Raw genomic sequence first — 27,909 nt, 5'->3', positions numbered from 1 at the left:
GATACATTTAAGGATTGTGGGTTAATTCATCCGCCATAATATTTACTTTTCTCGCGCCATAATTTTTGCCATTTTATTAGCTAAATCTACAGGTGATGCAGTGTTTGTGCGTTTTTGCATAAACATATGTAATCTAGTCATAATCATATTCAATTGGGGTATTGGCAACCAGAATAGACATTATGTTAATAATTCCCAGTGAATGATTGTCACACTCTCCTACTGTATGCCTCCTCGAAATATTAGCTGCCAGTGCGGTTGTTCGATGATTTGCCTCTGCAAGGACAGCATGAGTAGTTCTGTCACAGCCATGTGAGTTTAGTGGCGCGATTCGCATTTTCATTTTGGAGGGCTTCAAGGAAGAGCACCCGACCAACCCCATCCCCACCGGAGCACAAATACAAATCCGTATCTTCGCATATCAAGCCTCGTTATCAACTATTTTCAACCGTTTGCCAGGCGTTGTCTGGGATGCCCGGTGACTTCTTGGCGTTTTTTAATTACCGGTTACTGTATAACAGTGGTCTCGGAACTGTCACATAGTCTAGGCTATCATAGGAGGCACATTTGGTCTGTCATGCAATGGAGGCTCGGATTTTTACCCTGTATTTACTTACCATCGTCTGCTTGTTTCACGGTAGGCAACGCTGTGCATGTGTTATCATAATGTTATTATAGTGAGATTTTGAAACCGTGGGTTAGATGTTCATTGTCAATTACAGAGAGGGCTTTGTCAATTACAGAGAGGGCTAGCCTTGATTCGGTTATATGAGAAACTTAGAAGTGTAGCTTCTTCTGACATTGTTTTAGCCAACATCGACATAGATTTATCTTCCTGTAAAAAGACGATGTGTTTCCATAAAGGAAACAGTTACATATAAAGTGTGAGGCGCCATCTGACTAATAATACTTTATTATCTCTATTCCATACTTTAAAACTGAGGTAGAAGTACAGAATGCTCCTTTTGTATCTAATCAGAACCATGGACAGCTCTTAAAAAGTCTCCCCCAGAGATCAGTTTGTAGAACCTTTCTCGCACAGAGAAGATTCTAGAACCTTTGGCATCAAGGACAAGGTCCCTCACCTGTGTACACTTTGTACATGAAACAGTGCGCCTTGCAGTGTTGCGAAGCAAGAGTCCCCACTTAAATCTTAGACATAAGTTACATACTTATTATTGTTATTATTATTATTATTATTTAACACACTGCTCCTCTTATACTGTTTAAGCTGAAAACGCCGTTCAAACTTTAAAACGTGCAAACTGGTCTTAAGCTGAAAACGCCGTTCAAACTGTAAAAGGTGCAAACTGGTCTGGTTTGAGTTGCTTGCATTCAACTTTTTGGATCTCTTTTTTTTATTAAGCTTTTTTTGTCCTCCAACTTTCGTGGGATTTCCAGCAGCATTCTTAAGGGCCCGTTGTGACGTCATGACCCCCAACATTCTGTTCTATTCACTGTAAACGATGTAACCTTTGACACTAATCAGCTACTTTGGCCACTTTTCCAACAATTTACACAAAAAGTTTACTTCTCTGCTATTCAAATCTGAAATCGATATTAAAATATATTCTACCAATCTAACAATATAGCTGTATTAGTAACCGCATTAACAAATTATTTTCCAACTTTTTACAAATAACTGACATTTTGACCACTTTCTCAGCACATTAGACACAAACGTAGATGGTTTGACACCTTGGTCTACTCTACTTTTTACATTTGGAATCAGAATGGAATGTTGCTATGGATACTCACACACGCAGAGGAGTGCATGGGGCAGTGTAGGGAGAGACTGAGAGACGGACAGACGAGAGACAATCCGCTACTAATGGAGAAAGTTGCTGTATTTGTTACTGTATTTGTAATTTCATGTTGCGCAATCGGGCCCAGGTAGAATAGGGCCTGAACGACGCTGACATGGGTAGGGTTCGCGCTAAAATATTATGCCTTACTGCTTTTCTTTTCTTTCAAACTTCTGACCAGTTTCCCGACAGGTTAGACAGAAACTTAGAGGGTATGACTTCTTCCTCTACTTCACCTCTATTCAAGCTGAAAGGGTGATCACGGTTAGCCTAAATATTTTATTTATTGGATAGAACTACAGCTAGGTATAAGTAGGTCTACATACAAACCTATTGTTCTACATAGTTCTTCAACTACCACAAAATGTATTTTAAAGAGCTGTCATCACTCAATGCACCATCATATTTCTCTCTCCAAATAATATCCTAAAACGTTCTAATACCTTATGAGTTCCTCCCTTCCAGCACAACAGCAAGTCTTCAAAATCTGAAAGCCCCCCCCAAAAATTGCAGAACCATGATTAATTTTTTCTTGTTTCAACACGGACTGCAGTTTTTCAAGGTCATAACTACCAGAAGCTTGAAAGAATGAATGTATTTGCAGCAGGGAAAATGACAGGGCATCTGACTTCACTTGAGTAAAGAATTGTACATTTCTACCACAAAAATACTTTTAAAGGTCCAATGTAGCTGTTTTGATCCCATTTCTACGTAACAATGAAGTACCTTTCTATGATTGTTTTCAATCAAAATGGGCAAAAATTGCTTCTAAGAAAGAATTTGGCTAGGACTGGGAGTCTGGGAGTGGTCTGAGTGGGGAGGGGGAAACTAGCCATTATTGGAAGAGAAGGTTTGGAACTCTCTTATTGGTCTGTTAACCAATTTACCGCCTGAGGATGTCACCAGGCAAGCCAAGACTCCAACCTACCAAAACAGGCAAACATTTTAGGCAGTCTTTTCAAACAGCTCTTACACTAAAACGCCATTAACATCATTTTCACAGTATTAGTCACAGTATTATTCCAACCTCATAGTATACACTATATAAACAAAAGTATGTGGACACCCGTTAAAATTATTCTATTTCAGCCACATCCGTTGTTGACAGGTGTATACAATCGAGCATACAGTCATGCAATCTCCATAGACAAACATTGGCAGTAGAATGGCCGTACTGAAGAGCTCAGTGACTTTCAACGTGGCGCGGTCATAGGATGCCAGCTTTCCAACAAGTCAGTTTGTCAAATTTCTGCCCTGCTAGAGCTGCCCTGGGTCAACTGTAAGTGCTGGTATTGTGAGGTAGAAACGTCTACGAGCAACAGCGGCTCTGCCGCAAAGTGGTAGGCCACTCAAGCATGGCCCCTTAGATCCAGTGACGGGAAATCTTAACACTACAGCATACAATGACATTCTAGACTATTCTGTTCTTCCAACTTTGTGGCAACAGTTTAGGAAAGGCCCTTTCCTATTCCAGCATGACAATGCCCCCGTACAGGTGAGGTCCCATACAGAAATGGTTTGTTGAGATCGGTGTGGAAGAATTTGACTGGCCTGCACAGAGCCCTGTCCTCAACCCCATCGAACACCTTTGGGATGAATTGGAACGCCAACTGCGAGCCAGGCCTAAATCACCCAACATCAGTGCCTGACCTCACTAATGCTCTTGTGGCTGAATGGAAGTAAGTCCCCGCAGCAATGTTCCAGCATCTACTGGAAAGCCTTCCCAGAAGAGTGGAGGCTGTTAGAGCAGCAAAGGGGGGACCAATTCCATATTCATGCCCCTGATTTTGGAATGAGATGTTTGACGAGCAGGTGTCCACATACCTTTGGTCATGTAGTCCATCAGCAGGTACAATTTCCGCCTTTTAGAGCAAACAAGTGGAAACTGAAAGGTGCAGCTCAACTGATCAGCAATGAAGTGGAAAACTCTGTTTCAAAGGTAAATGATGAGGATGTATTTTAACTATTTTGGTATTTTTCCCCCAACATGATCTCATAGACTAGACGTAACATAGTACAGTAAAGCCAAGATTTGTGGTTTGTTACATTTGGTATGGTGACACAAGACAGCATTTTACTTAAGGCAAGGAGTGGTGGATAGGTGGGCGTGTAACGCGAATGTCTAGCAACCCAAAGGTTGCGTGTTTGAATCTCATCACGGACAACTTTAGATAATTAGACGCTTTTCATTACGTGCTACTTTGCAACTACTTAGCATGTTAGCTAACCCTTCCCCTAACCTTAACCCTTTAACCTAATTCCTAACCTTAACCCTAACCCCTAGCCAAGCTAACATCAGCGTTAGCCACCTAGCTAATGTTAGCCACAACAAATTGGAATTTGTAACATATCATGTTTTGTAAATTCATAACATATTGGAAGTTTAGCAAATTCGTAACACATTGTACATTTTTGCAAATTCGTAACATGGACATCCACAAATGAATACATACTATACGAAGAATAACATATCATACTAAATGGAATATAAACATTTACGTACAGAATAATACAAAATGCTCTGACACCAGGTTGTTTTTCCGGACTGCAGTATCTTGCCGTTTGAGCTGATAGTTGCGGTCTTCTCTACAATGTAAGGAGAAGAGATAGACTGATGTGTCTCCAGATACATGAAGCAGATGAGACCAGATGGGGTTCAAGACCAAAAACAGACAATAGAGATTATTTTGTTTGCCTTATTTATAGTTGTATAACTTTGTATGAAATTCCACACCAGTATCAAATTCAAAAATGTATGCTGTATCTTAAAGCCTTGTCTTTACTGAATGTGTGAAAAATTGGCACTACAAAAATAAATGCTTTCTGTTATACTGTTTTATAAAGTTCTTCGGAGTTGGAATTTTATGAGATCTCTGTCCCACTGGGCACAGACTTCAGTTCAATGTCAAATCAAATGTATTTATATATCCCTTCTTACATCAGCTGATATCTCATAGTGCTGTACAGAAACCTAGCCTAAAACCCCAAACAGTAAGCAATGCAGGTGTAGAAGCACGGTGGCTAGGAAAAACCCCCTAGAAAGGCCAAAACCTAGGAAGAAACCTAGAGAGGAACCAGGTTATGAGGGGTGGCCAGTCCTCTTCTGGCTGTGCCGGGTGGAGATAGATAGATATGTCTCGTTTTGATCTACATTTGGTTGAGCTTTTATTTATTTTTCCAGACCGTAACATACAGAATGCAAAAAATGTAAGGGTTGCAAACTGTGGGTGATGGGATGTCTGTGTCTTTGACATGTGTGTGTGTGTGTGTGTGCGTGTGTGTTTCCGGGCATGAATGGCCCCTAGTGTCTCTACAGGGACAGCACCAGCGCAGACTGTACAAGGACCTGATGCGAAACTACAACCCTCTGGAGCGTCCCGTGTTCAATGACTCCCACTCGCTCACCGTACACTTCAGCTTCAGCCTCATGCAGATCATGGATGTGGTGAGTCTGATGAGCCATCTGTCAACCCACACACACACACACTCTGTAAGCACGCAATGAAAGAAACACTGACAGCATCACCGTAACACATAGTGATGGATATATCAGCTCTCCCCTCCGAATCACTAGAGATGATATCAAACACACACACACATACACACTCTCCCTGTGATAGGATGTGTGAGCCACATTAACAAGGCTCCCTGTGCGGCTGTGTTTCCCGGTCGGTGCTCAGCTCACCCACAGTGCTGCTGAGAGAGGCAGCAGACCTTTCCCCCCCTGTGTGTCTGATGCACTCCCCCCTGCCAGGGCACTGCCAGCAGGGGAGATGAAACAACATACGGTAGCCCTCATCTCTCCACCATTACACCCAGCATCTGACAACCCCAACGTTCCCTGGGCCCACAGAATACCACCGTTTTTCAAAGTATCTACGTATGTGTTATTGAGGAGATAAGAAAGAGGAATGTGAGGATTTGTAGCAAAGTAGCAGTAGTTGAGGGATTTGAGTCCACCCGGTCACGAGCATACTGTCTTGGCCAAAATCATACTGTTGTGTCAGAAACAGCCTCCCTGCGCTGAATGTATATCATACTGGTGCTATGGAACTGTCTGTGCATACTGTAGATCTATAATCTAGAGGGGAGGAAAGCGCCGGCAGAGAACGGTGAATGTGCTGAAATGATCACTTACCATAATATCAGACGGAATTGGAAGGGAGCGTGTGAAAAGGGAAAATCACAGGCAGAGCATTTTGACAAATGTGACATTAGTGAGTGATTTTTAACCATCTTATTTCAACTTTTCATGCCTACTGTTTTCTACGATACTACTCTTGCTGCTTCTTTCCTAATAGCACCGTAAGTCTTGTAAAGGCCACAGTGTGTTCAGGCTTTTGTTCCCACCCATCTCTAATACCCAGTTTTAAATGATAAACTACTTCAAATACCACAATTAATTGAAAGGTGTGTTTGTGCTGGGCTGGAACAAAGCTCTGCACACAGGGGCTGTAACAACGGTTAATGTAATAACACCGGCTATTACATTAACCTTTGTAACAGGGGCCCTCGAGAACAGTTGCCTATCCCTGGTAGATAGCTACACGGAATATTTCATTGTCATTCTTTGTTTCACCATTTCTACTCTGTTGTTGGTGGAGATTGTGTTTTGGGGGGACCCCAGCTGTGTGCTGCGTTGGGATTAAAAGAGACCCTTATTTTGTGCAGTGGGAGCCCTGCTGGATTGGGAGACATTAGTCACAATCCACTACACGTGCCTGCTCCCATTTACTGCTAGCTAATCACATTTTAGGGTACAGAGCACATTGCGTCCATGATTATACAATATTACAAGGATGATTTAAGATTATATATATAATAAATTGTGAAGAAAAAAAACGTAAGTAAACAAATATACTTTGAAAAGTTCAAAAAACAAGTCATCAAATTAGTCTGTGAGTCCGTGAGCATGAGGTTCATGTTTGCAGCTACTGTAATTGGCCAGTGACCATTTCTGGAGCCACACAGTTCCAGCCTTCCTGGAACTCCAATGCCAACAGCTGGGGTCTGTGGCGGCTGCAGCGTTTGCCCATAAACAGGAAAAAACGATAAGCATTCACTGGTAAAAGTTTAAGTATGCCGCATTACCCACCGCCCAGCACCCACAGACCAATAACCTTTCCACTTTTAAACAACATTACCTCAACATTACCTTTTCACCTCAACCATTGCTTTGGAGCAGCTTGTGTCTTTGAATAGAAATGCTTGGCTGGTGTTGTTATGCAGATGCAGTAGCTCCATGTTTTGCTACCTGCTTGTGAGAGGATTTCAAATGCAGGACATTTATCAAAGTGGCGTTATTCATAGTCATTTGCCCTTTATCGGCAAGTGGCCATATCTAAGACGAATTACAGCTAGCGAAAAGTCCTGTTCCAGCAAGACTTTTATTAAGTGTGGCAGGTGGAGCGACAAATTAGAATATTTTCTTGCATTGGTTGGTGACAGACATGGATTGTGTTTGTATGTTTACAGGATGAGAAGAACCAGGTCCTGACGACCAACATCTGGTTACAGCTGGTGAGTTCTTTCATCATTCGAACCTTGAGTTTAAGAGTATGTGGCATGTGAAGATATGCCTTCGAAACAGACAGAGGTTCATATCAAGACACTTGTCCTCCATCACCCCCTTTCCTTCTCCCGGGTAGAGTGTCTTTGTGATCATCCTCCTTTATCGAGTCAGACAGTTAGGCCCTCCTGTATATCAATGAACTCTACTAATGCTCCTCAATTACCAAGCAACAGTAAATGTGCAGAATTTTAAGGGTCATGCTCAAGAACGTCCTTAGAGGATCTACTACACCTAACAAGCTTGATGGATGTGTCTGTCAGCTCTGCCCTTTATCCCAAAAACTCCCCCCCCCCCATCCTATCCCCCTCATCCTTGACAAACTGGCCCTCAGCTCCATTCCCAATCCTCACTGGAATACGGGAGTGCCACTACATTAAGAAAATTAAACCGTGCTCTCACAGACCATTGCGGATGGGCTGGCAAGGGCCAAAGGGACAGTGCCTAGATGGACTCAGAAGAAAAGTGTGAATCAAATGTCCATGATAAGTGTAAGCCTTTAGCCAAATTATTTTTGTCGTTTTTTTTTCTTCAACTTGGCTCCCAAAGTATCTAAACGAATTGGCTTCTCCCAACCCTAGTATTTGACCTAGATAAATAGCTGTTGGATAAAAATTGTAAAAAATCCCTCAACAGCAAAAAGGACGCGCGATACTCGCTCTGCTTCTACTAATACTACATTTCCCTTTTAGACACTCCATGTGGAGTTGAAAGGCTCTGTCAGGCTCGTCTGTCAATATGGTGTCAGTTTAAATACGTTTTTGAAGTAAGTCATCTATAACCTTCCCTGAGTTTTTTTACTGAAAGGTGTCGCACACACATTATTATGTGGTACACTACTCCACTCGGCCATTTTGTGAACTCAAGTCCCCTTTGGAAAAAGCCCGTGTCATTGCTAAAGCTCATACAGACTGTATTTTTTGATGGGTGCCTCTTTTTTTAGACTAACACGCGTTTTTATTCCAAATAAAGAATGACAATACAATTGTATGTTTTGAACAGACAGACATTGACATGGCAGAACAGGCTCAAAAGCCTAGTTCCTTTTGCACCTTTGGCAGTGATGGGGTGGAAGACTTGTGCTTTTTCCAGTTCACATAAAGGACATTATAGCAGATTATTAGCAGTTAGAAGCAGCTACTTTTATAATAATTGTCCTGGTTTTTAAGTATATGCATAATGACAAAACAGTACAGTAAAGCCATGAATACAAATACTGTACGTAAACACGTTTTCTTTTCTTTAACCCATTTCGTACAGCTGCTCCTATTTAATTAGCTTTCTTATCAGTATTGTGAATTCCCAGAATTCTCACGGTCTTACGAAAGTTGTGTTTAAAATTCAGAGAAGCAACTAATCCCTTCCTAACATCTCACAATCTTCATCCAGTGAGAAAGGTTGTTTTATTCCCTCGGGCTCAGCCATACCTTTCTCCAGCACATTTTCTTTGTTAAATTGCCTCCAGTGCGAAGTAGTCTTTTAGCTTAATTTGATTTTAAGGGCTCAATGAATTTCCTTGCTCCCTCTCTCAATGTTTTGGAAAGCGATCCGCCCAGGCTCTGGTGCTGGAAGTCTGTATTTTGAGGGGAGAGATTTCTCTATGCCCCGAGCTGTGGGTATTTTTCAAATGTCAACATCCGTTACCGCGGCTCTTTAAAGGTTTCATGCTGGCAGAGGGAATGATTGAACTTGCATAAATAGCCCACAAGAGAAAAACATGATCTACAGTGTGAATTCCCATCCCCAGCAGATGCCTCCTCTCTGGTAATTTATTGTGCATATTTACTGCGTGCCATATTTCTGACAGCATAAAATTAATTTACATGTGGGCGTTAAGGAACACTTTTGAGTGAACAGAGATTATTCACTCAGAGGTATTCACTTAGATTTTTTGGGATTCCACTCCCCATACATAACTCTCCTGAAGCTGGTTAGCCACTGTGATGAAACAATGCCTTCTGCCACAAGATAAGTCCATTTAAATGACCCACGTATGTAATCCAATTTGGAATGCTCTCCTCTCATCGAAAGGAAATTAAGCATACCTGTCCTTTGCCAGAGAATATTTATAAGGATGATTCCATTGTCAGAAGGTAATTATATAATTAGAGATAATGATTAGAGAGAGCGAGTCAGTGAGCCTCCAACGAAACTGAGAGATGCTCACCAGAGTGGGGTTGTGGTGTGCTGCTCAAACAATGTACTCCATTTGGAGAGGAAGAGACCAGAGTTATAGGCTTGTCTTCTGTGTGAAGTCATTCGGTAGAAATACGAGGTCTGGGCAGACCGCTCAAGTCTAATAATATACCTTACCGTGCCGGACCAGCCGTTCAGAGTGCATAGATATTTAACACGGATGTTTCACAGTCATTGGGAATTTGTCCTTTTCTGTATGCCTCTCTCTGTTCATTAGCTAGGTAACCTTATACCGTAACCCTGTGGGCAGATAATTAGGTCCAGATATACTGAGCATTTGTACCAAGTTCACAGTTAAACTGTTTTTTTCCCCCAGAGGAAATTGACCAAAGAATGTAAAACAAAAATGCCAAATTAAAGTCATAAGAAGGAATAACACAGGGTGAAGACATCATTTCATCCGTGTGTATATCAGACAATATACCACAGGTATGATGCAAAAATACTTGTTTATTGTTCGATTTATGTTGGTAACCAGTTAATAATAATAATAATAAGGCACATTGGGGGTTTTTGGTATATGGCCAATATACCACAGCTAAGGGCTGTATCCAGGCACTCCGCTTCTGGCCTTATTGTTTAATTGAACCCTATTGCACCTGGTGCAAATTATTATGTAGTTAACCTGGACCTTGTCTCACAACACTTGTAAGTGTCAATCTCTACAATGGGTAAATAACACACTTGATTATAACACATTAGCGTTAAGTCTTATTATGAACTTCCTCCAGTGTTTCCTAACCTATCTGTGTGGTCTCCTAGTACTGGACTGACTACTACCTGCAGTGGAACACCACAGACTACCCTGGAGTTACCAATGTCAGGTTCCCTGACACCCAGATATGGAGGCCTGACATTCTCCTCTACAACAGGTACGTAACACTACTCATACATCATGGTACTGTATTGTGGGATTAAGTCAGTGTGTCGGCTAGCTAGCCAGTAACATTTACTGTTATGATTTGGATTTAGGAGAAGGTGAACCATCATCCATTTGATGCACTTGTGTGTGGTGTTGTCTTTCTTCATTCCATGCCATTCATTCAACACAATTGCTATTCAGCGAACTGAATGTGTTGCATCTTATATCAGAGCCGTAATATGTTAAGTACATCAAAAAGAGTAAAAATAGCTTATTTGCCTGTCATGATTTATATTTATTTGTTTAAAAACATCAACGTGACGGGAGTGCCTACGCTAGCAGCCGAGGCTAGTCTGGATATGCTTCCTTATGCTGAGCAATTGTTGTGGAGAGCGTCAGGGACGGAACAGAGCTCCATTTGCATTTAGAGAAGGAGGCCTGATCAAAGATAAGCTCCAATAACTTGCCCAATATATTGATGTCAGTAGTGTAACGAGCGAGGGCGATATCAGAGGCAGAGAACATCGAGGCCCTGAAGAATGTAGAGACGTTGTAGAGGAACTTTTTAATTAGCACACAGTGTTCTACTGAATTGTTTTTCTGTGTAGACTATCAAACATGTATTTTGCAGATCAGATACAGGTGACACGTTTATTTGAGAGAAACGTGTAAGTAAATCGAAAAGATGAATGGTTGATGTCTGAGTCAGATGCTGGTAGGCTTATCTTTTTTATGAAGAGATGCTTTCATCTGTACTGCTGTGACTGTATCTTGCAGTGCTACAGCTAGCTAGAGTAACATGGATTTATGTTGGAGAGAAGCACAGACTGATACATTATCAAAGTGGGGGCACTGTGCAGCTCTTGATTTGTTTGTGTGTGTGTTTGTGTCTGTCGTTGTCATTTCTTTGTGTATGGGCTGTCTGTGAAGCAGCTGAGCCTGCTTAATCTGCACATGCTCGACTCTGCTCATTCACATTCTAATGCAACTTCTTCACTAGTGTGTGTGTGTGTGTGTGTGTGTGTGTGTGTGTGTGTGTGTGTGTGTGTGTGTGTGTGTGTGTGTGTGTGTGTGTGTGTGTGTGTGTGTGTGTGTGGTGTGTGTGTGTGTGTGTGTGTACGTGTGTGTGTGTACAGTGTGTGTGTGTACAGTGTGTGTGTACAGTGTGTGTGTACAGTGTGTGTGTACGGTGTGTGTGTGTGTGTACAGTGTGTGTACAGTGTGTGTACAGTGTGTGTACAGTGTGTGTACAGTGTGTGCACAGTGTGTGTACAGTGTGTGTGTGTGTGTGTGGGGGGGGGGGGGGGGGGGGGTGTACAGTGTGTGTACAGTGTGTGTGTGTGTGTGTACAGTGTGTTAGTCTACGTCAGGGTTCCAGAACTGATCCCTTAGGGGATTTTATTTGTCCCCCAATGTTCTCTATTGTTGGACATAAAAGACTGTAAAAACACCAGTAAATCAACTCCATGTATTCCCACACATAATAGCTCTCTAGATATATGGGATCGTATACAAATGTAAGCAAGGTTTGAAATTATTATGTTTTAGTCAAATATTATATCTGTTTGGGCTTCTTGCGGTAAATTTGCCATCTACAAATTATTTGTATTTATGTTCCGGACCCCTGACCATCCTCTCATGAAAGAATTGGCCCGTGGCTGAGTCTAGTTGATGATCCCTGGTCTATGCTATTTGTTTTGCACTGTGCTGAGTAACTATGATTTACACAGCCCTTGCGCCGGCAGTGACACCCCAGCTCTGCTGAGCTCTTTACGGTCTTGTTTTCTCGCTAAAGCTACAAGGTTAGATTTTATGTGCAAATAAAGCGCTGATGGATGCTAACTGCTAATCTGTGTCCAATGCTCAGCGCTGACGAGAGGTTTGACGCCACCTTCCACACCAACGTCCTAGTCAACTCCACTGGCTACTGCCAGTATCTCCCCCCAGGTAAGCCTCCTTAACTTCTCCTAGATCACAGGGGGAGGTCCATTCTCCTTATTCTCCCTGCAAAAGCCTCCACTGGTATATATCAGTGGGCCTGGAAATTGTGTCAAAATGGTATAGTGGTCAGGAAATAAGCCAGGTCCATTTGGTCAGAGAGGTCCCTCTGGGCCAATAAAAGAAGCCATGAAAAGTTATGGATCTGAATGATGATGCCATCACTCTGTGTTCGTTCCAAGCTTCTGCTATTCATTTAGTTTTTTTCTGCTCCCACAAACAAAGGCCTGTGCCTGTGATGATGAACCTCCCAAATCTAATGGATTAAGTCATGCAGAGCTGATTAACTAGATTCTACACAACGCCATGCCGAATTAGAAGACATGTGAACCACTGTGGGTGTGTGTCGAGTGGGGCTGGCTGACACATGATCTCCGTCGGGATATGGAGTGAAGTGTAGTCAAATAGCTCCCTATAAGCAAATCAGTCTGTAAATCAGCTTTATGACCTTTAAGAATGTCATTACGACAGGCATTGATTCATCTCAGAGTTATGAACGAGGCAGTGACTGAGATGTGGAAATTGGATGCGGGGGTGTAATGTCTCTATAAGCTGTCACAACCCTCTCCCATGTCTACCCTACCACCTAGTTTGACCCCATCTTCTCTGACCCAGTAATGTCACCTCCGGGATGTAGACATACAAGTCCCTGACAATATGTCACCAACAGGGGACCAGCAGGACCTACGTGTAAGGAAGGTGATCGCAAAGTGCACCCTGTCTGAGTATCTCCCTCCAGCTGACTGCAGGAATTAGAGAAAAACACAGAGTTGTAACTGACAGAAATCAATAGAGCCACAAACAGCTGCATCACGATAGACAGCGGACATGAATTACTTTGGGGGCTGGATGGACGAAAAGAGGGGGCTATGCAAAACATGACAGCCGGCCTGCTATCAACGACTAACTAATTCAGTCAAATTGGCTATTTACAAATGTCCAGAGAGACCCTTATTGCAGGGAAAAGTAATCCAACATAGGCAGAATGGCTGCGGCGGAAACGCTTTGCAGACGCTTAGAGATTGGGAACAAATTACATTTTTCTGCCATTTTGTTTTGTGGGGGATCCAGGGCATGTAAATCAAAGAACTCTGTCCCAATTCATCATGCTCAGGCTGGTTTTGCTCTTGCTTCTTCTCCCCCTCTCATAACAGTTTTGGAGTTCCCCAGGGCTCCGTTGTTGGCCCCCTTATAATGAGGGGGAATATTATTAATATCCTTCTTTCATCTTATCCTTCCATTCTGTTTACCATTTCTTGATGTATTGCTTCGGTAACAGTTTATACAATTAAGCAAATTTGATGCTTAGGAATCTTCAAGAGCACATGCTACATCGACGTGCGCTGGTTTCCCTTCGATGTCCAGCGCTGTGATCTCAAGTTTGGCTCGTGGACGTACGGGGGCTGGTCTTTAGACCTGCAGATGATAGAGGCGGATGTGACTGGATACATTGCTAATGGAGAGTGGGACCTTGTGGGTAAGTTCAGTCCCGAATGGCAGAGAGCCATAGAAAGCACAGAGTCATGCTCGAAGAAGTCTGAGGTTTGGTTCTATGATTACTATTTAAACCATCACACAGTTTCCTGTATGTAAGATCTATGCTGGACGTAGTGTGCGAACTAGGGCAGCTCTGCGAATCCACATTCATTGTAATAAAAAAAGAAAGCAGTTAGCAGCCATGACTGAACTAATATTCAAAAGAACAATGGCTTTGATGCCTCTAAAGACATCTGATTGTTGAGGAATGGAACTGGATTTACATAACAATCATTATATGCCTACATTTATTCAACAGCAATTAAAACTGTCCTGCTGTTATTTAGTGAACCCCCTGCAGGGGTGGGTTGGCAGACGCTTCCATGGAGCTCGTTGCACCTGGAGGGGGGGGTCGTATCTAGGCACTATTTGCCAAATCAAGCGCAACAAAGTGTGACGGGCAAGTGGCATTTCGGTTTCCCTGACTGCTGTAAGGAGCCTTACCCTGATGTTTCTTTCGCATGCAGAGCTCTATTCAGAATGGGAATGACACGAAAACACATGAGGCTTTACCACCCCTGATGGAATGGTTCTATTAGGTTATGTTTGCCCCCGTCCTCACCCTCCATAAATGGAATGTCTCCATTTTACATAGACGGAGGAGTCATGTTGGGGGCTAATGATTAACAAAGGCCTGTTCATCGCTCCCTGGGGAGCCAAAACACATCCATGTGCTTCCAAGAGATGGAAATGAAGAAATGGAGAGGGAGAGATAGAGAAACAAAGAGATGATGGAGCAAGAGAGTGAGGAATGTGTCCTTAGGAGACCAACCAATGGAGCATTGAGGCCCCACGTAATAGAAATCGCAGGAAGTAATCTGCCCATTTCACCATCAACATGCTCTATGATTCCCTCCTATATGGGCATACACACAATCCAAACCAATGTTCTAAAGATCATAAGAGTAGTGAAGCATGTAAGAGGACTGTTCACAATATTCACTCCCTGATGTACTTTCTTGATAACAAGAGGCTACTCGTTGAAGCCTGTTATTGGTGTGTTCTGGCAGTGATTATGTAAGAAATAATCTCCGAGGGGCTATACGTTCTCTGGAAAATAATGCATGACGTGGAAGGTGTGTTCCACGATGTGCTAGCGGAGTGGAATAAACCTTCCACGGAGTTGCATTATTTTCCTGAGTTGATTATAACCCTTTCATACCATGGCTATAATTTATCATATTTGCCGCTATAAATATATTGCCAGTAGAAGTGTGGCAACATCCACTGAAGTAGCTAGCAAATTTAATAGCTAGCTCGACAGCTAAAGTAGTTTCTTTGGAAACCGAACAGACTTGCTACCTTAGCTAACCAAACCTTCATCCTGGCTTGCTATTCTAAAAATCGAATTCAACAATGCCAGTAATGTTTTCAGCTCGACTTTTGCTTTCAAAGCAGCTCAAAAATAGAACGTGTAAGAATGAACTTCATAGCTATTAAATTATACCGTGCAATTGTACCGTGCGTAATAGGGAAATAATGCACACTCTAGAATGCCCTTTAAGCCAATCAGAAACAAGTATTCAACAATGCCACGGTATAAGATAGTATAACAGTAAACATCTGTGTATACAATAAGGATGCATATACTGTAATTCTCTGTCTGTGTGTGTGATGCAGAGGTCCCCGGACGGAGGAACGAGCGTTTCTATGACTGCTGTAAGGAGCCTTACCCTGACGTGACCTTCACGGTGGTGATGCGTAGACGCACCCTCTACTACGGCCTCAACCTGCTCATCCCCTGTGTCCTCATCTCCACCCTGGCCCTGCTCGTCTTCCTGCTGCCCGCGGACTCCGGAGAGAAGATCTCACTGGGTGAGACTGGGGAGGGTGTGTGTGCGTGAAAGGGTTGTGTGTGTGTGTGTGTGTGTGTGTGTGTGTGTGTGTGTGTGTGTGTGTGTGTGTGTGTGTGTGTGTGTGTGTGTGTGTGTGTGTGTGTGTGTGTGTGTGTGTGTGTGTGTGTGTGTGTGTGTGTGTGTGTGTGTGTGTGTGTGTGTGTGTGTGAGCGGTGTTTTTAAGGTACTAAATACTAAATACCATGAGGCAGAGCACAAAGGTATGCTTTTCTTCTTGTGATGAAACGGGGCATGTTAGACAGCAGTGTACCCTACTACTATGGTCCGCTCTGTTGCTTTCTATCACAAATGTGTGAGTAACATACGGAACGTTTGTGTGCCGAATGTGTGGTGTCGCTGAATATTCATGTGTGTTTGTGTCCGTACGTATGAGGGACGTGGGTTTGTAAAGTGCACACTCTTGACTGGCATTCAATCTAGGCTAGCAGGACTGACACTCAGCCCAAAGGCCGTCTGTTGAATTCTAGGGCAACTAAACGCCATCCCTTCACTCACCGGACAAGCCACTCCGTCTACATGTCAGAAGAAAAATATTTATTTCACCCATAATTTATTATCTTTCTCTCTGCATGAATATACTGTTATTACAGAACCAAACTTTATATACATTAGAGATGTTTATGTATGTGAAGGTTTTTACATAAATGGCTCTGTATAATTCATCCTATGCCATTTTGACTGATGGGCATGTCTGCAGGTGACCTAAAACAAAAGCAAAAAGCAATTTTGAAAAGGTATGCCTAAATACATTATTCATGCCAGTTGACTTGGCTGCATCTGATTTCATTCATCCGCTTTGACTCATTTAGGTGGACTGGCTTTACACAGATCTCTACCTACAGTAATACACACACACAGGCATACACACGCTGCCAAGCTGAGTTAAAAGAGCATATGTTAAGATCACACACATAGCTTGTGACATGCTTAAGCTGCATCTATAGGCTATAGGTAGTTACAGTACAGTACCTAGCCTGTAACCCCCAAAAAACTATAGTGCATTAAACACAACACATTTAGCCACTGCCTATGGGCACTGCCCAGACTAGCGCCCAATCTTCCCAGTGATGGCAGAGGGGGCCAGATATTTGCGGGGTGCATCTGTTAGAGCAGCGCTGCAGGGGCCAGTCCCCCAAGCCCTCTATGCTCTTGGCCTGCTTGCCTGTCTGCCTGTCTGCGTGCATGACTGGGCTTGAGCTTTGGCTGGAGCCTCAGACCAGATGAACTGGAAATGCCCTCTTGCCTGCCCAGAGAGACCTGGAGATGATTTTGTGTTTTGTGTTTTTGTGAGTCCGTGTGTGTGTATGAAGCAGCCTACTGCCAGAATGAGTTCAACTACGTAGGACCATAATAATATAATTAATATTCAAATTTTTATGCGTAGGATATAGGTGTTTAACATGGGTGTGTTTTTTTCTTGTTGTATGCAACAAACCACATCTACAGTATGTTATCGTACAATTGATGACAGATACTATTTACAGGTACTTTTAGATGCTTCTAGTTTTCAGAGTAAGAAACGTGGCTGAGCAAACAATAGAAATGTTAGAAATTAGAAATGTTTGCTAATTTATTGAAAATGAAATCTAATTTACTTAAGTATTCACACCCCTAAATCAATACATTGTAGAAGCACCTTTGGCAGCGATTACATTTGTGAGACTTTCTGAGGTAAGTCTCTAAGAGCTTTCCAAACCTGGATTGTACAACATTTGCCCATTATTCTTTTCAAAATTCTTCAAGCTCTGTCTAATTGGTTGTTGATCATTGTTAGATAATCATTTTCATACATTTTCAAGAAGACTTAAGTCAAAACTGGAACTAGGAAATCATACTGAAACAGGTTTTCCTCTAGGATTTTGCCTCTCCTTAGCTCTATTCTATTTTTTTTTTATCCTGAAAACACCCCAGCTATTAACGATTACAAGCATACCCATAACATGATGCAGCCACCACTATGCTTGAAAATATGGAGAGTGGTACTCCGTAATGTGTTGAATTGGATTTTCCCCAAACATAACACTTTGTATTCAGGACAAAAACTGTTTTGCAGTATTACTGACCTTACAGATAATTGTATGTGTGGGGTACAGAGATAAGGTAGTAATTCCAAAATCATGTTAAACACTATTATTGCACACAGACTGAGTGCATGCAAGTTTATATGTGACTTGTTAAGCACATTTTTACTCCTGAACTTACTTTCCTTAACTCAGGTTCCCGAGTGGCGCAGGGGTCTAAGGCACTGCATCTCAGTGCAAGAGCCGTCATTACAGTCCCTGGTTCGGGTCCAGGCTGTATCACATCCGGCCGTGATTGGGAGTCCCATTGGGCGGCGTACACATTGCTTTCCCCTAAACAATTTATTATGCTCATAGTTAATGTAGAGCATATTGAGACAGTATTATAGAAAACTACATTTTCAAGATACTTCAATTAACTACTTTAGCCACGTCTGCCCACTCTCCCCCTCCCACCTCTTGATTCACTGGATGGCTTATGGTCTGAAATCAATATCTGCTGGCAATGAACTGACTTGAAACTCGGAGTCAAACTGCAAGTAACATTTTCCCAAGTGATACCACAAGAAAGTGTGTGTGTGTGTGCGTCTCTGTGTGTGTGCGTGCTGTGTGTGTTTCTGTGTGTCTGCATGCATGTGTGTGTTTCCATTTGTGTCTGTATAAAATGTATCGACTGGGTGCATTGAAGAATACAGTAGTGGTTAATGAGAGGAAAGCGCTCTATCCATCTTGATCCTTGGATCGCCTGGCTTTATTGATCCTCAGAGTTCATTAGAAAACTTTGGGAAGTGTGCTGCTGGTGAGTCATAGCCCACTGTACACTGAAAACAATAAGGTTCTTAAATGGTTCTTCTTCAGCTCTTAAGGTTCCTTGGAGAACTCTTGTCCAATAAAGAACCTTTGAGCTAAGTGGGGGGGCGGTTCTTAATGGTGCATCTACAGTCTTCAGAATTCGAAAAGGTTCTTGAAATGTATGGAAGCCTGCAGATGTGTCCCTTTCATAGAACACAGAAAATTGGCCATTGTCAACTTGTGTTGAATTTCAGTGTAACATTTCTAGTGTTGATTCAGGAGTTAAATTAACACTCAGTGATGTAAAAGAACCCCAGTGTTGGTGTTAATAACCAGAGCTGAACCAAAACCATGCCCTTCATTATCTTATTTCCCAGATGTTCTTTTGCAGGTTTGATTTTTGAATTGTTTGTTTCAATATCTATGTTTTTGCATGTGCATTGATTGATTCATTGATTTTAGACTACTGAAATAAAAATAACATAAATTGTTCTAACATATTCAAATCTGTTACTTGGACTTGTTGCAAAAGTTACTGAAATGATTGTTCCAGTTTAGATGCTTTAGGTAGTCTGATATCTTAGTCTTCCCTACCCTGGCAATCATTCTGAATGCAGGTTGTGGGTGAATAAAAATGAAAATGTTGCATATCCCCACACTGGCTGGATTTCAACAGAAATTACACATCACTTTGCACGCCAACATAATGTAACTTGCAGGCCTAATGTGGCCTGTAAACCATGAGTTTCAGGCCACTGCGTTAGGGTAAAACTAGCCACTCAAAATAAGCCTTGTGAAATGTGTATTGTATTGTCTTAAAGAATGTAATTGTAATGATAACATATTAATTTAGGATCTAATGGTGAAGGCCACAGGACTGAAAATTAATGAATGTAATTGCTATATCTCTGTCACTAGCAAACACAGTCATGGGTGGTACTGGTAACTCTAAAATTCAATTGAAAGGCACCCTGGGAAAGATGCAAAAATGGCTTAAAACCATACAGCAGGGCTATTCATCGCTCTCAATAACCTTATTTGGTTCATTTACATTTAAATCATTTAGCAGACGCTCTTCTCCAGAGCGACTTACAAATTGGAAAGTTCATACATATTCATCCTGGTCCCCCCGTGGGAATTGAACCCTGGTCCCCCCGTGGGAATTGAACCCACAACCCTGGCGTTGCAAGCGCCATGCTCTACCAACTGAGCCACACGGGACCGTGTGGTTCCAACTTGCACCTTTATTTTTAAGAGTGTTGGTTGAAGGGGTTTGCTTCTCTAGCTCTAGAACAGCAGTCACTAACCGGGCGATCATGAACTGGTTGATCTCCAAGGCATGCCTAGTCGATCGCCCAACATTTCTGTAATTTCTGTTTTTTATTTTTTATTCGTCACACGCTATTGGCGGTAGTTGCACCCGATTCAGCTGCCCTACGTGCCGGGTAGGCAGCATGTTCCAATTTTGAATAATTTCATATGTCTGAAGATGCAAACGTCTTTCCCATTGGGCCCGGGAGAAGCAAATCAAGTACACTATAGGCCTACCACTTGCCAATCGGATGGCTCTGATTACCGTGTCTGCAATAAGGCAGCAGGTGTAAAATAAATCTACAGTAAAGTTGAGACTGTGAGATTTCGAAACTTTGAAAACCATGACTAGAGAGAGAATCTGTGAACGAATACAGCAAAGAGCTGCTGTTTTTACGAGTTCATGTTTAAGTTTTTACTCTAGCATTGTCAACACTTTCTATTCAACATTTTTATAAGCCATAAAGTGTGTGTTCTCTCAACTTCCACTCAAGCTACAACCAACACTACAGCTGTAATGAATGAGTAGGAAAGTGTATCGATAGGCTTGCATTGTTATTATTAGCGGCTTGGCTCTGGTCATAGGACTAACAACATGAATTTGTGCATGAGGCAGAAATAATGTAGTGTGACTCGAGTTTCGCCATCAGCTGGAAGATGGTGTCCCTTTTTGGTCTGTGTCAGTGGAGGGACACTGAGAGGCAGACCCTCAGTCTGCTGCTCTCTCCCTCCGCTGAGACTGACCATCTGATGCAGGCTCCATCAGCCCAGTAAATAAAAAATAAAAAAGCTAATTATTTCAATATATGTTCACTCAGTTTTATTACCGGTGTGAATATATAGTCTACCTCAAATGTTGAAACGTAATTTTAAAACATGTTCTGAGAAGAACAACCATGCATTGGCAGGGCAATTCAAGCAAGAGGCGTCATTACAGTCCATGGTTCGGATCCAGGCTGTATCACGTCCAACTCTGATTGGGAGTCCCATCGGGCGGCGTACAATTGGCCCATCGTCGTCCGAGTTTGACCGGGGTAGGCCATCATTGTAAATAAGACTTTGTTCTTAACTGATTTGCCTCGTTAAATAAATTGTCTTAAACAGAAGTTTCGGGAGATCAGGGTAGAGAAGTAGTTCGCTCTTGCATTTTTAACCGCAACATGTAAGTTCTCATCAGATCCTTCATTATCTCGTAGAACACTTGAAGTTTACAGGCCTTCCATTTACATTCAGCCTTTATAAGTTCACTTCTAATGAATGAGCTACCCTCTTCTAATTTGTACATTGGTTGCAAAATGGTTGAAAATAACATTTCTCTCTTTTACAAAAACCACAATAATGACCATGATAACATGATAATAACTATAATACAGATAGGCACTATGATGGCATGATGATAACATGATAATCACTATGATACCATGATAATCACTATGATACCATGACGATAGCGCGATAATCACTTTGATAACATGATAACCACTGTGATAACGCGATAATCACTATGATAACATGCGAATCACGATGATACCTTGATAATAACTATGATACGATAACATGATAACAGCATGCCTGGTGATGTACAGTAGGTTCTGTCTTCTAATGGTCTGCCTGTCTGTCTCTCCCTCTTTTTCTTCCTTTCTCCAGGTATTACTGTGCTGCTCTCTCTAACTGTCTTCATGCTCTTGGTAGCTGAAATCATGCCGGCCACCTCCGACTCTGTTCCTCTCATAGGTAGGTGCTGAAGGAGACCTTCATCCTCACCCTACTCCATCTATCCATTTTCTCATCTGTCCATTTCTCCAGCCATCTGTTCTTCCCAGTCATCCATTCATGCCTTCCATCTATCCATCCGTCCCCTCTGTGTCACCACATTCGTAAGACGAACCGGCCCTCAATGACTGAGGTAGAAAGAGCTGATGAAACAGAAAAAGTGACACACGCTCCTTTTAAAGCGAAACTGGGTGGCCCCTCCGAGCTCATTTGTCACACACAGTGACGCTACAGTATACAGTAGGTCATTAATCGGTTGGACTGATGAGATATAAGTGCAATCACTCACCCATGAGACCTGGGGTGTGTTTATAAGCACCAAATGGAGGGAAAACATACTGAAACAGCAAGGGACTACCTGAACTTGGTCATTAATAAATGATCGTTTTTGTTATCCGTTGCAAAATGTTTTACTGCGCTGTGCCCTAATGAATAGAACAACCCTGACTACGTATCATCTGAGACCTCCGCGCTCAAGTGGCAGGCAGTCAGTCTGGCAAACAAATGGGTCAATGGATTAATTTGACAAGCAAATTAAAAAATAGAGACTTGGCGTTGATTGCAGTGCCGCATGGGAGTATAGTTTGCAGTTTCTTTTTATATTTTGATGAATATATATTGATATTGATATTGAGCAATGCTCAAAGCAATGGATGTTCGTGTGTAATCTTTTACGCTAATGAATCTGCAGCTCAAGCCCAATTACTGTCATATTTTTACCAATGGCAGATATTTATATTCTTAAACATATTGATATCCTCATCTCAGCTATTTCCCTGCGTGCCACCCAATTGCTTCCACAGTATCTTCAAGCTATCCAATAAAGAGAGGCCAGATCCCCCCCTAACATGATATGAAGGCCCATTTGGTCTCTGCCGTGAGGAAGATATTCAGCTTGCCAGGGCTGGCTCTAACCTTATCATACTATGTTTGTCATTGACTGACATATTTGAGGAAAATTTGCACTACCAAGTTTCGAAATTGCACCCCGTGTTGCATAGTCTGCGTATAGGGCAAGTCGGTCCTGCAGCTTGCCGTAGCGTTCAGAGAGATTAGAGATAGACATGTTGTATTTTCTGCAGACATCCTTTATTAGCTACATTTTTATCTTCGACATTCTGAACATTGCGACCGACTGAACACCAGGCACGGTTCAGATGCTCATCTCTGAGAGGCTCTTTTTCGGCGCATATATCAGTATGCAAGACAGTATACCTCCTGCTGTGTGGCTCAGTCGGTAACAGCATGGCACAAGTAATGCCAGGGTTGCGGGTCCAATTCCCAAAGGGATCACATACACATACTATGTATGCACTCACTGTACTGTAAGTCGCTTTGGATAAAAGCATCTGCTCTGTGGCATATATTAACTGAATGTGCCCTTGGTCTCCAGCCATAGTATATAATCCCCTATGATTCCTCTGAGTTATGCCGTGCCTCTCTCTCTCTCTCTCGCTCTCTCGCTCTCTCTCTCTCTCTTTGTATTCCAGCCCAGTACTTTGCCACCACCATGGTCATCGTGGGCCTGTCCGTCATCGCCACTGTCCTGGTCCTCCAGTACCACCATCATGACCCGGACGGAGCCAAAATGCCAAAGTGGGTGAGTCCGTGTCCGTCTTTCCATCCCCGCCCATTCCCTCGTTCTGCATTCACTTGGAACGCCGGATACACTCGGAATTCCGAATGCTGACATTCCATTAAGGTGGAATTGGACCTGAAGGTTAAGGGTTCTACATCAGCGGACCAGCGGCTGCTCCTTGCTCTGAGGTGTGTGTGTGTGTGTGTGTGTGTGTGTGTGTGTGTGTGTGTGTGTGTGTGTGTGTGTGTGTGTGTGTGTGTGTGTGTGTGTGTGTGTGTGTGTGTGTGTGTGTGTGTGTGTGTGTGTGTGTGTGTGTGTGTGTGTTAGTCAGGGTTAGTGGGCAGTTTGAGCATTGGCGTGAGAGGAATGCCAATGTAGTTTGAAGAAGAGGGGAGGGGAGGAGAGACTGCTGGCCAGGCTTGAAGGGCAGATGGAAGCGAGTGGAGAGGGCACAGAACTTTGGAAACTGCCAGAAATGTGGATGATGCAATTATAAGCCTTATTAAACAAGATAAAGATTCATACATGCTAATAACAAGATGTAAGCCATTATATTGGCAGGCTACCAGAGGTTATTACAACACTTTTTCTAGAGCAGGAATGTTAATTTATTATGTACTATGTGTCGTCATATGTTTTCTGTGATCTGAACTTGTGCTTGACATAGTAATCTGGTTCATTACGGAATAAGACTTATATACAGTTGAAGTCAGAAGTTTACATACACTTAGGTTGGAGTCATTAAAACCTGTTTTTCAACCCCTCCACAAATATCTTGTTAACAAATTATAGTTTTGGCAAGTCGGTTAGGACATCTACTTTGTGCATGACACAAGTAATTTTTCCAACAATTGTTTACAGACAGATTATTTCACTTATAATTCACTGTATCAGTCTCAGACCGCCACAACTCTGGTTTATCCTTCGGAGCAATTTCCAAACGCCTGAAGATACCACTTTCATCTGTACGAACAATAGTATGCAAGTATAAACACCATGGGACCACGCAGCCGGCATACCGCTCAGGAAGGAGACGTGTTCTGTCTCCTAGAGATGAACGTACTTTGGTGGGAAAAGTGCAAATCAATCCCAGAACAACAGCAAAGGACCTTGTGAAGATGCTGGAGTAAACATCTACAAAAGTATCTATATCCACAGTAAAACGAGTCGTATATCGAAATAACCTGAAAGGCCGCTCAGCAAGGAAGAAGCCACTGCTCCAAAACTGCATAAAAAAGCCAGACTATGGTTTGCAACTGCACATGGGGACAAAGATCGTACTTTTTGGAGAAATGTCCTCTGGTCTGATGAAACAAAAATATAACTATTTGGCCATAATGACCATCGTTATGTTTGGAGGAAAAAGGGGGAGGCTAGCAAGCCGAAGAACACCATCCCAACCGTGAAGCACAGGGGTGGCAGCATCATGTTGTGGGGGTGTTTTGCTGCAGGAGGATCTGGTGCACTTCACAAAATAGATGGCATCATGAGGGAGGTAAAGTATGTGGATATATTGAAGCAACATCTCAAGTCATCAGTCAGGAAGTTAAAGCTTGGTCGCAATGGGTCTTCCAAATGGACAATGACCACAAGCATACTTCCAAAGTTGTGGCAAAATGGCTTAAGGACAACAAAGTAAAGGTATTGGAGTGGCCATCACAAAGCTCTGACCTCAATCCTATAGAAAATTTGTGGGCAGAACTGAAAAAGCGTGTGAGCAAGGAGGCCTACAAACCTGACTCAGTTACACCAGCTCTGTCAGGAGGAATGGGCCAAAATTCATCCAACTTATTGTGGGAAGCTTGTGGAAGGCTACCTGAAACGTTTGACCCAAGTTAAACAATTTAAAGGAAATGCAATCAAATACTAATTGAGTGTATGTAAACTTCTGACCCACTGGGAATGTGATGAAAGAAAGAAAAGCTGAAATAAATCACTGTCTACTATTATTCTGACATTTCACATTCTTAAAATATAGTGGTGTTCCTAAGACAGGGAATTTTTACTAGGATTAAATGTCAGGAATTGTGAAAACTAAGTTTAAATGTATTTGGCTGAGGTGTACGTAAACTTCCGACTTAAACTGTATTTTATGGAGCAGATCTATATGATTTGAAAAATGTTGTAAACTGATATTTTTTCTCTAAAACATGTATAGCTACAGTATACCAAGAGAACATAATCGGAGTGAAAAGCCATGTTAAAATTGTCAGCGTCTGTGTTAGAATTGGGAGCTAATGCACAATGCTTGCATAGTGATCATCTCCTGTTCATGTTTCTCTCCTCTGGTGTTGATATTCTATTCTTGTCTCTCCTCCCCCTGGTGTACATAAACACACAAACACAAACACTGACACGCATACACACACACACACTTTCTCTCTCTCTCTCTCACTCCCACACATCCCCACAAAGACACGTGTGGTGCTCCTGAACTGGTGCGCCTGGTTCCTGCGTATGAAGCGGCCCGGCGAGGAGCGTGTGCGTCTGGCCTGCCACAACAAGCACCCGCGCAACAGCCTCTCCAGTGTGGAGCTCAGTATGAGCCAGGGGACCCTCCAGCCCACCAATGGCAACATGCTCTACATCGGCTTCCGGGGCATGGAGGGCATGCACTACACCACCACCCCCGACTCAGGCGTCATCTGCTCCAGGCTGGTGGGGGCAGGGGACGAGGAGGTGCTGCTACCCGGGGCCGGGCTGCCCAACTTGGGCAGCGTGGCAGGCGGCACCGGGGTGGGGGTGGCGAGCCCCGTGGACTCCGACATGTCCAAGATCCTGGAGGAGGTGCGCTACATCGCCAAGCGCTTCCGGGGCCAGGACGAGGACGAGTCGCTGTGCAATGAGTGGAAGTTTGCGGCATCTGTGATTGACCGGCTGTGCCTGATGGCGTTCTCTGTGTTCACCATCCTCTGCACCATCGGCATCCTCATGTCAGCGCCAAACTTCGTGGAGGCCATCTCCAAAGACTTCTTCACCTGAGCGGGCTGTGTTGTGTTGGAGGATGGGAGGGATGGAGTCACTTGTGTGTGTGTGTGTGTGTGTGTGTGTGTGTGTGTGTGTGTGTGTGTGTGTGTGTGTGTGTGTGTGTGTGTGTGTGTGTGTGTGTGAGGGAGGGGGTGGGGGTGTACATATATGCGCACACACAAGCACACACGCGTACAGTCACACACACACACACACACACACACACACACACACACACACACACACACACACACACACACACACACACATTCCCACCTGCACTCACACACATGTATTGTATACTGTTTATATCCCAAACACATCTTTACCTATGACTTATATAAGCTGACTACCCCACTCTTCAGTATTTTCACATTTTTCACATACGTTACTGTATTTAGAGTGGCTATTATAATGGCACAACTTATAGCAATACAAATGTGTTCATCCTATGTGGTGTGAATCTGTGATCAATTGAGGTCTTCATCAACAATGACTGTGTATATATTAAGTAGCACATTGGGGATGTTCCAGAAAGCAGGATCATTGAGTTAACCAGCTAGCTAACTGAAATCCATATTTTTGAGAAATATACACTTGAAATTGGCATTGTATATATTAATCAACAATCAAAAAACGCATATTCAAGCTGAGCTAAATTAAACAGAAATTCAAGAGATATATATGGTTGTTAATATGTTAGCTAGATAACTTAAGGATTTATTTTATTTTATCACAGGCTATTGGAAGAATACATGGGTCAAAATGTTTGTTCCAAAAAAGATTGGTGTTTGTAGTGTTCATTCATGTACAGTACATGTAAAATGGAAAAAGTACTTTCCATTGTTTATGCCTTTCAAAGGAAATCTCTGTAACGTTCATGCTGAGTTTCTCTCAATCTAAAGCTCGTTCCATAGATTTGCTCGAGTGAATTGAAGAGACTGCCCCAATTGCAAAATGTAGATCATTTCTGTTTTCTTTCCTTCTGCATTATACGTTCAATTCCCAAGAGAACAGCCATGCCAGTAATACTTCTAACATAGTGTGTTGGACTTGTGATTTTTGTGCTATTTATTCTTTGTTTCACAATTGCACTGCTTTGTGTCACTGACCCATTTGACATGCATGGAACCTATGACATTTGACGTAAGTGTTTGGACGAAAAGCGTATAATGAGGGAGTTCAGGTGCAGTGGAGTGCAGTGATCCCTAGTGTCACCCTGGAATGAAGGACAAGTTCTGCTCGAATACTTCAGGTGTGTATTCACCAGGAACCAAACGGGAAGGCTTTAACTAAATGTGTCCAATAGAAACTCTTGTTTTCATTGGCAACCGTTTTTCCATTGCCAAACGTTTTGCAGCAGTTTGCTACGTTGTGCAGTAATGAATACACCCCCAGGTGATAGCTCAATCTCTTTCAAAATGGTTTCATACCTTCTGAATATGACCCTGGCTTAGGTTTTCCATCGCCCTCTGTTCTCCTCAACTGTTCCTCTGTACTGTAAAAGCAATATGGGAGCCTAGCGCTCTTCCCGTCCACCTTTATCATTTAACCCTTAACCTTTGTCATTTATGTGCACTTGTATCCATGCCCAGAATACATTTTGATCCATGCACAAAAATAAATGTATTTTTCTAGATGTCA

At 42.6% G+C, this 27,909-nt stretch overlaps 1 protein-coding gene across 1 annotated transcript; it reads left to right on the top strand.

The window, feature by feature from the left end:
* On the top strand, positions 1-27,909 carry LOC129862813 (neuronal acetylcholine receptor subunit alpha-7-like). Its single transcript, XM_055934817.1, has 10 exons — positions 1-637; positions 5,111-5,250; positions 7,281-7,325; positions 10,333-10,442; positions 12,300-12,379; positions 13,740-13,907; positions 15,587-15,781; positions 21,594-21,680; positions 23,210-23,319; positions 25,714-27,909. The coding sequence occupies exons 1-10, from the start codon at positions 583-585 to the stop codon at positions 26,278-26,280; spliced, it is 1,557 nt and encodes a 518-aa protein (XP_055790792.1). The 5' UTR covers positions 1-582; the 3' UTR covers positions 26,281-27,909.

The sequence above is a fragment of the Salvelinus fontinalis genome, chromosome 9, assembly GCF_029448725.1.
Source record: "Salvelinus fontinalis isolate EN_2023a chromosome 9, ASM2944872v1, whole genome shotgun sequence".
Taxonomy (NCBI): Eukaryota; Metazoa; Chordata; class Actinopteri; order Salmoniformes; family Salmonidae; genus Salvelinus; species Salvelinus fontinalis.
This window is presented reverse-complemented; position numbering and strand designations above follow the sequence as displayed.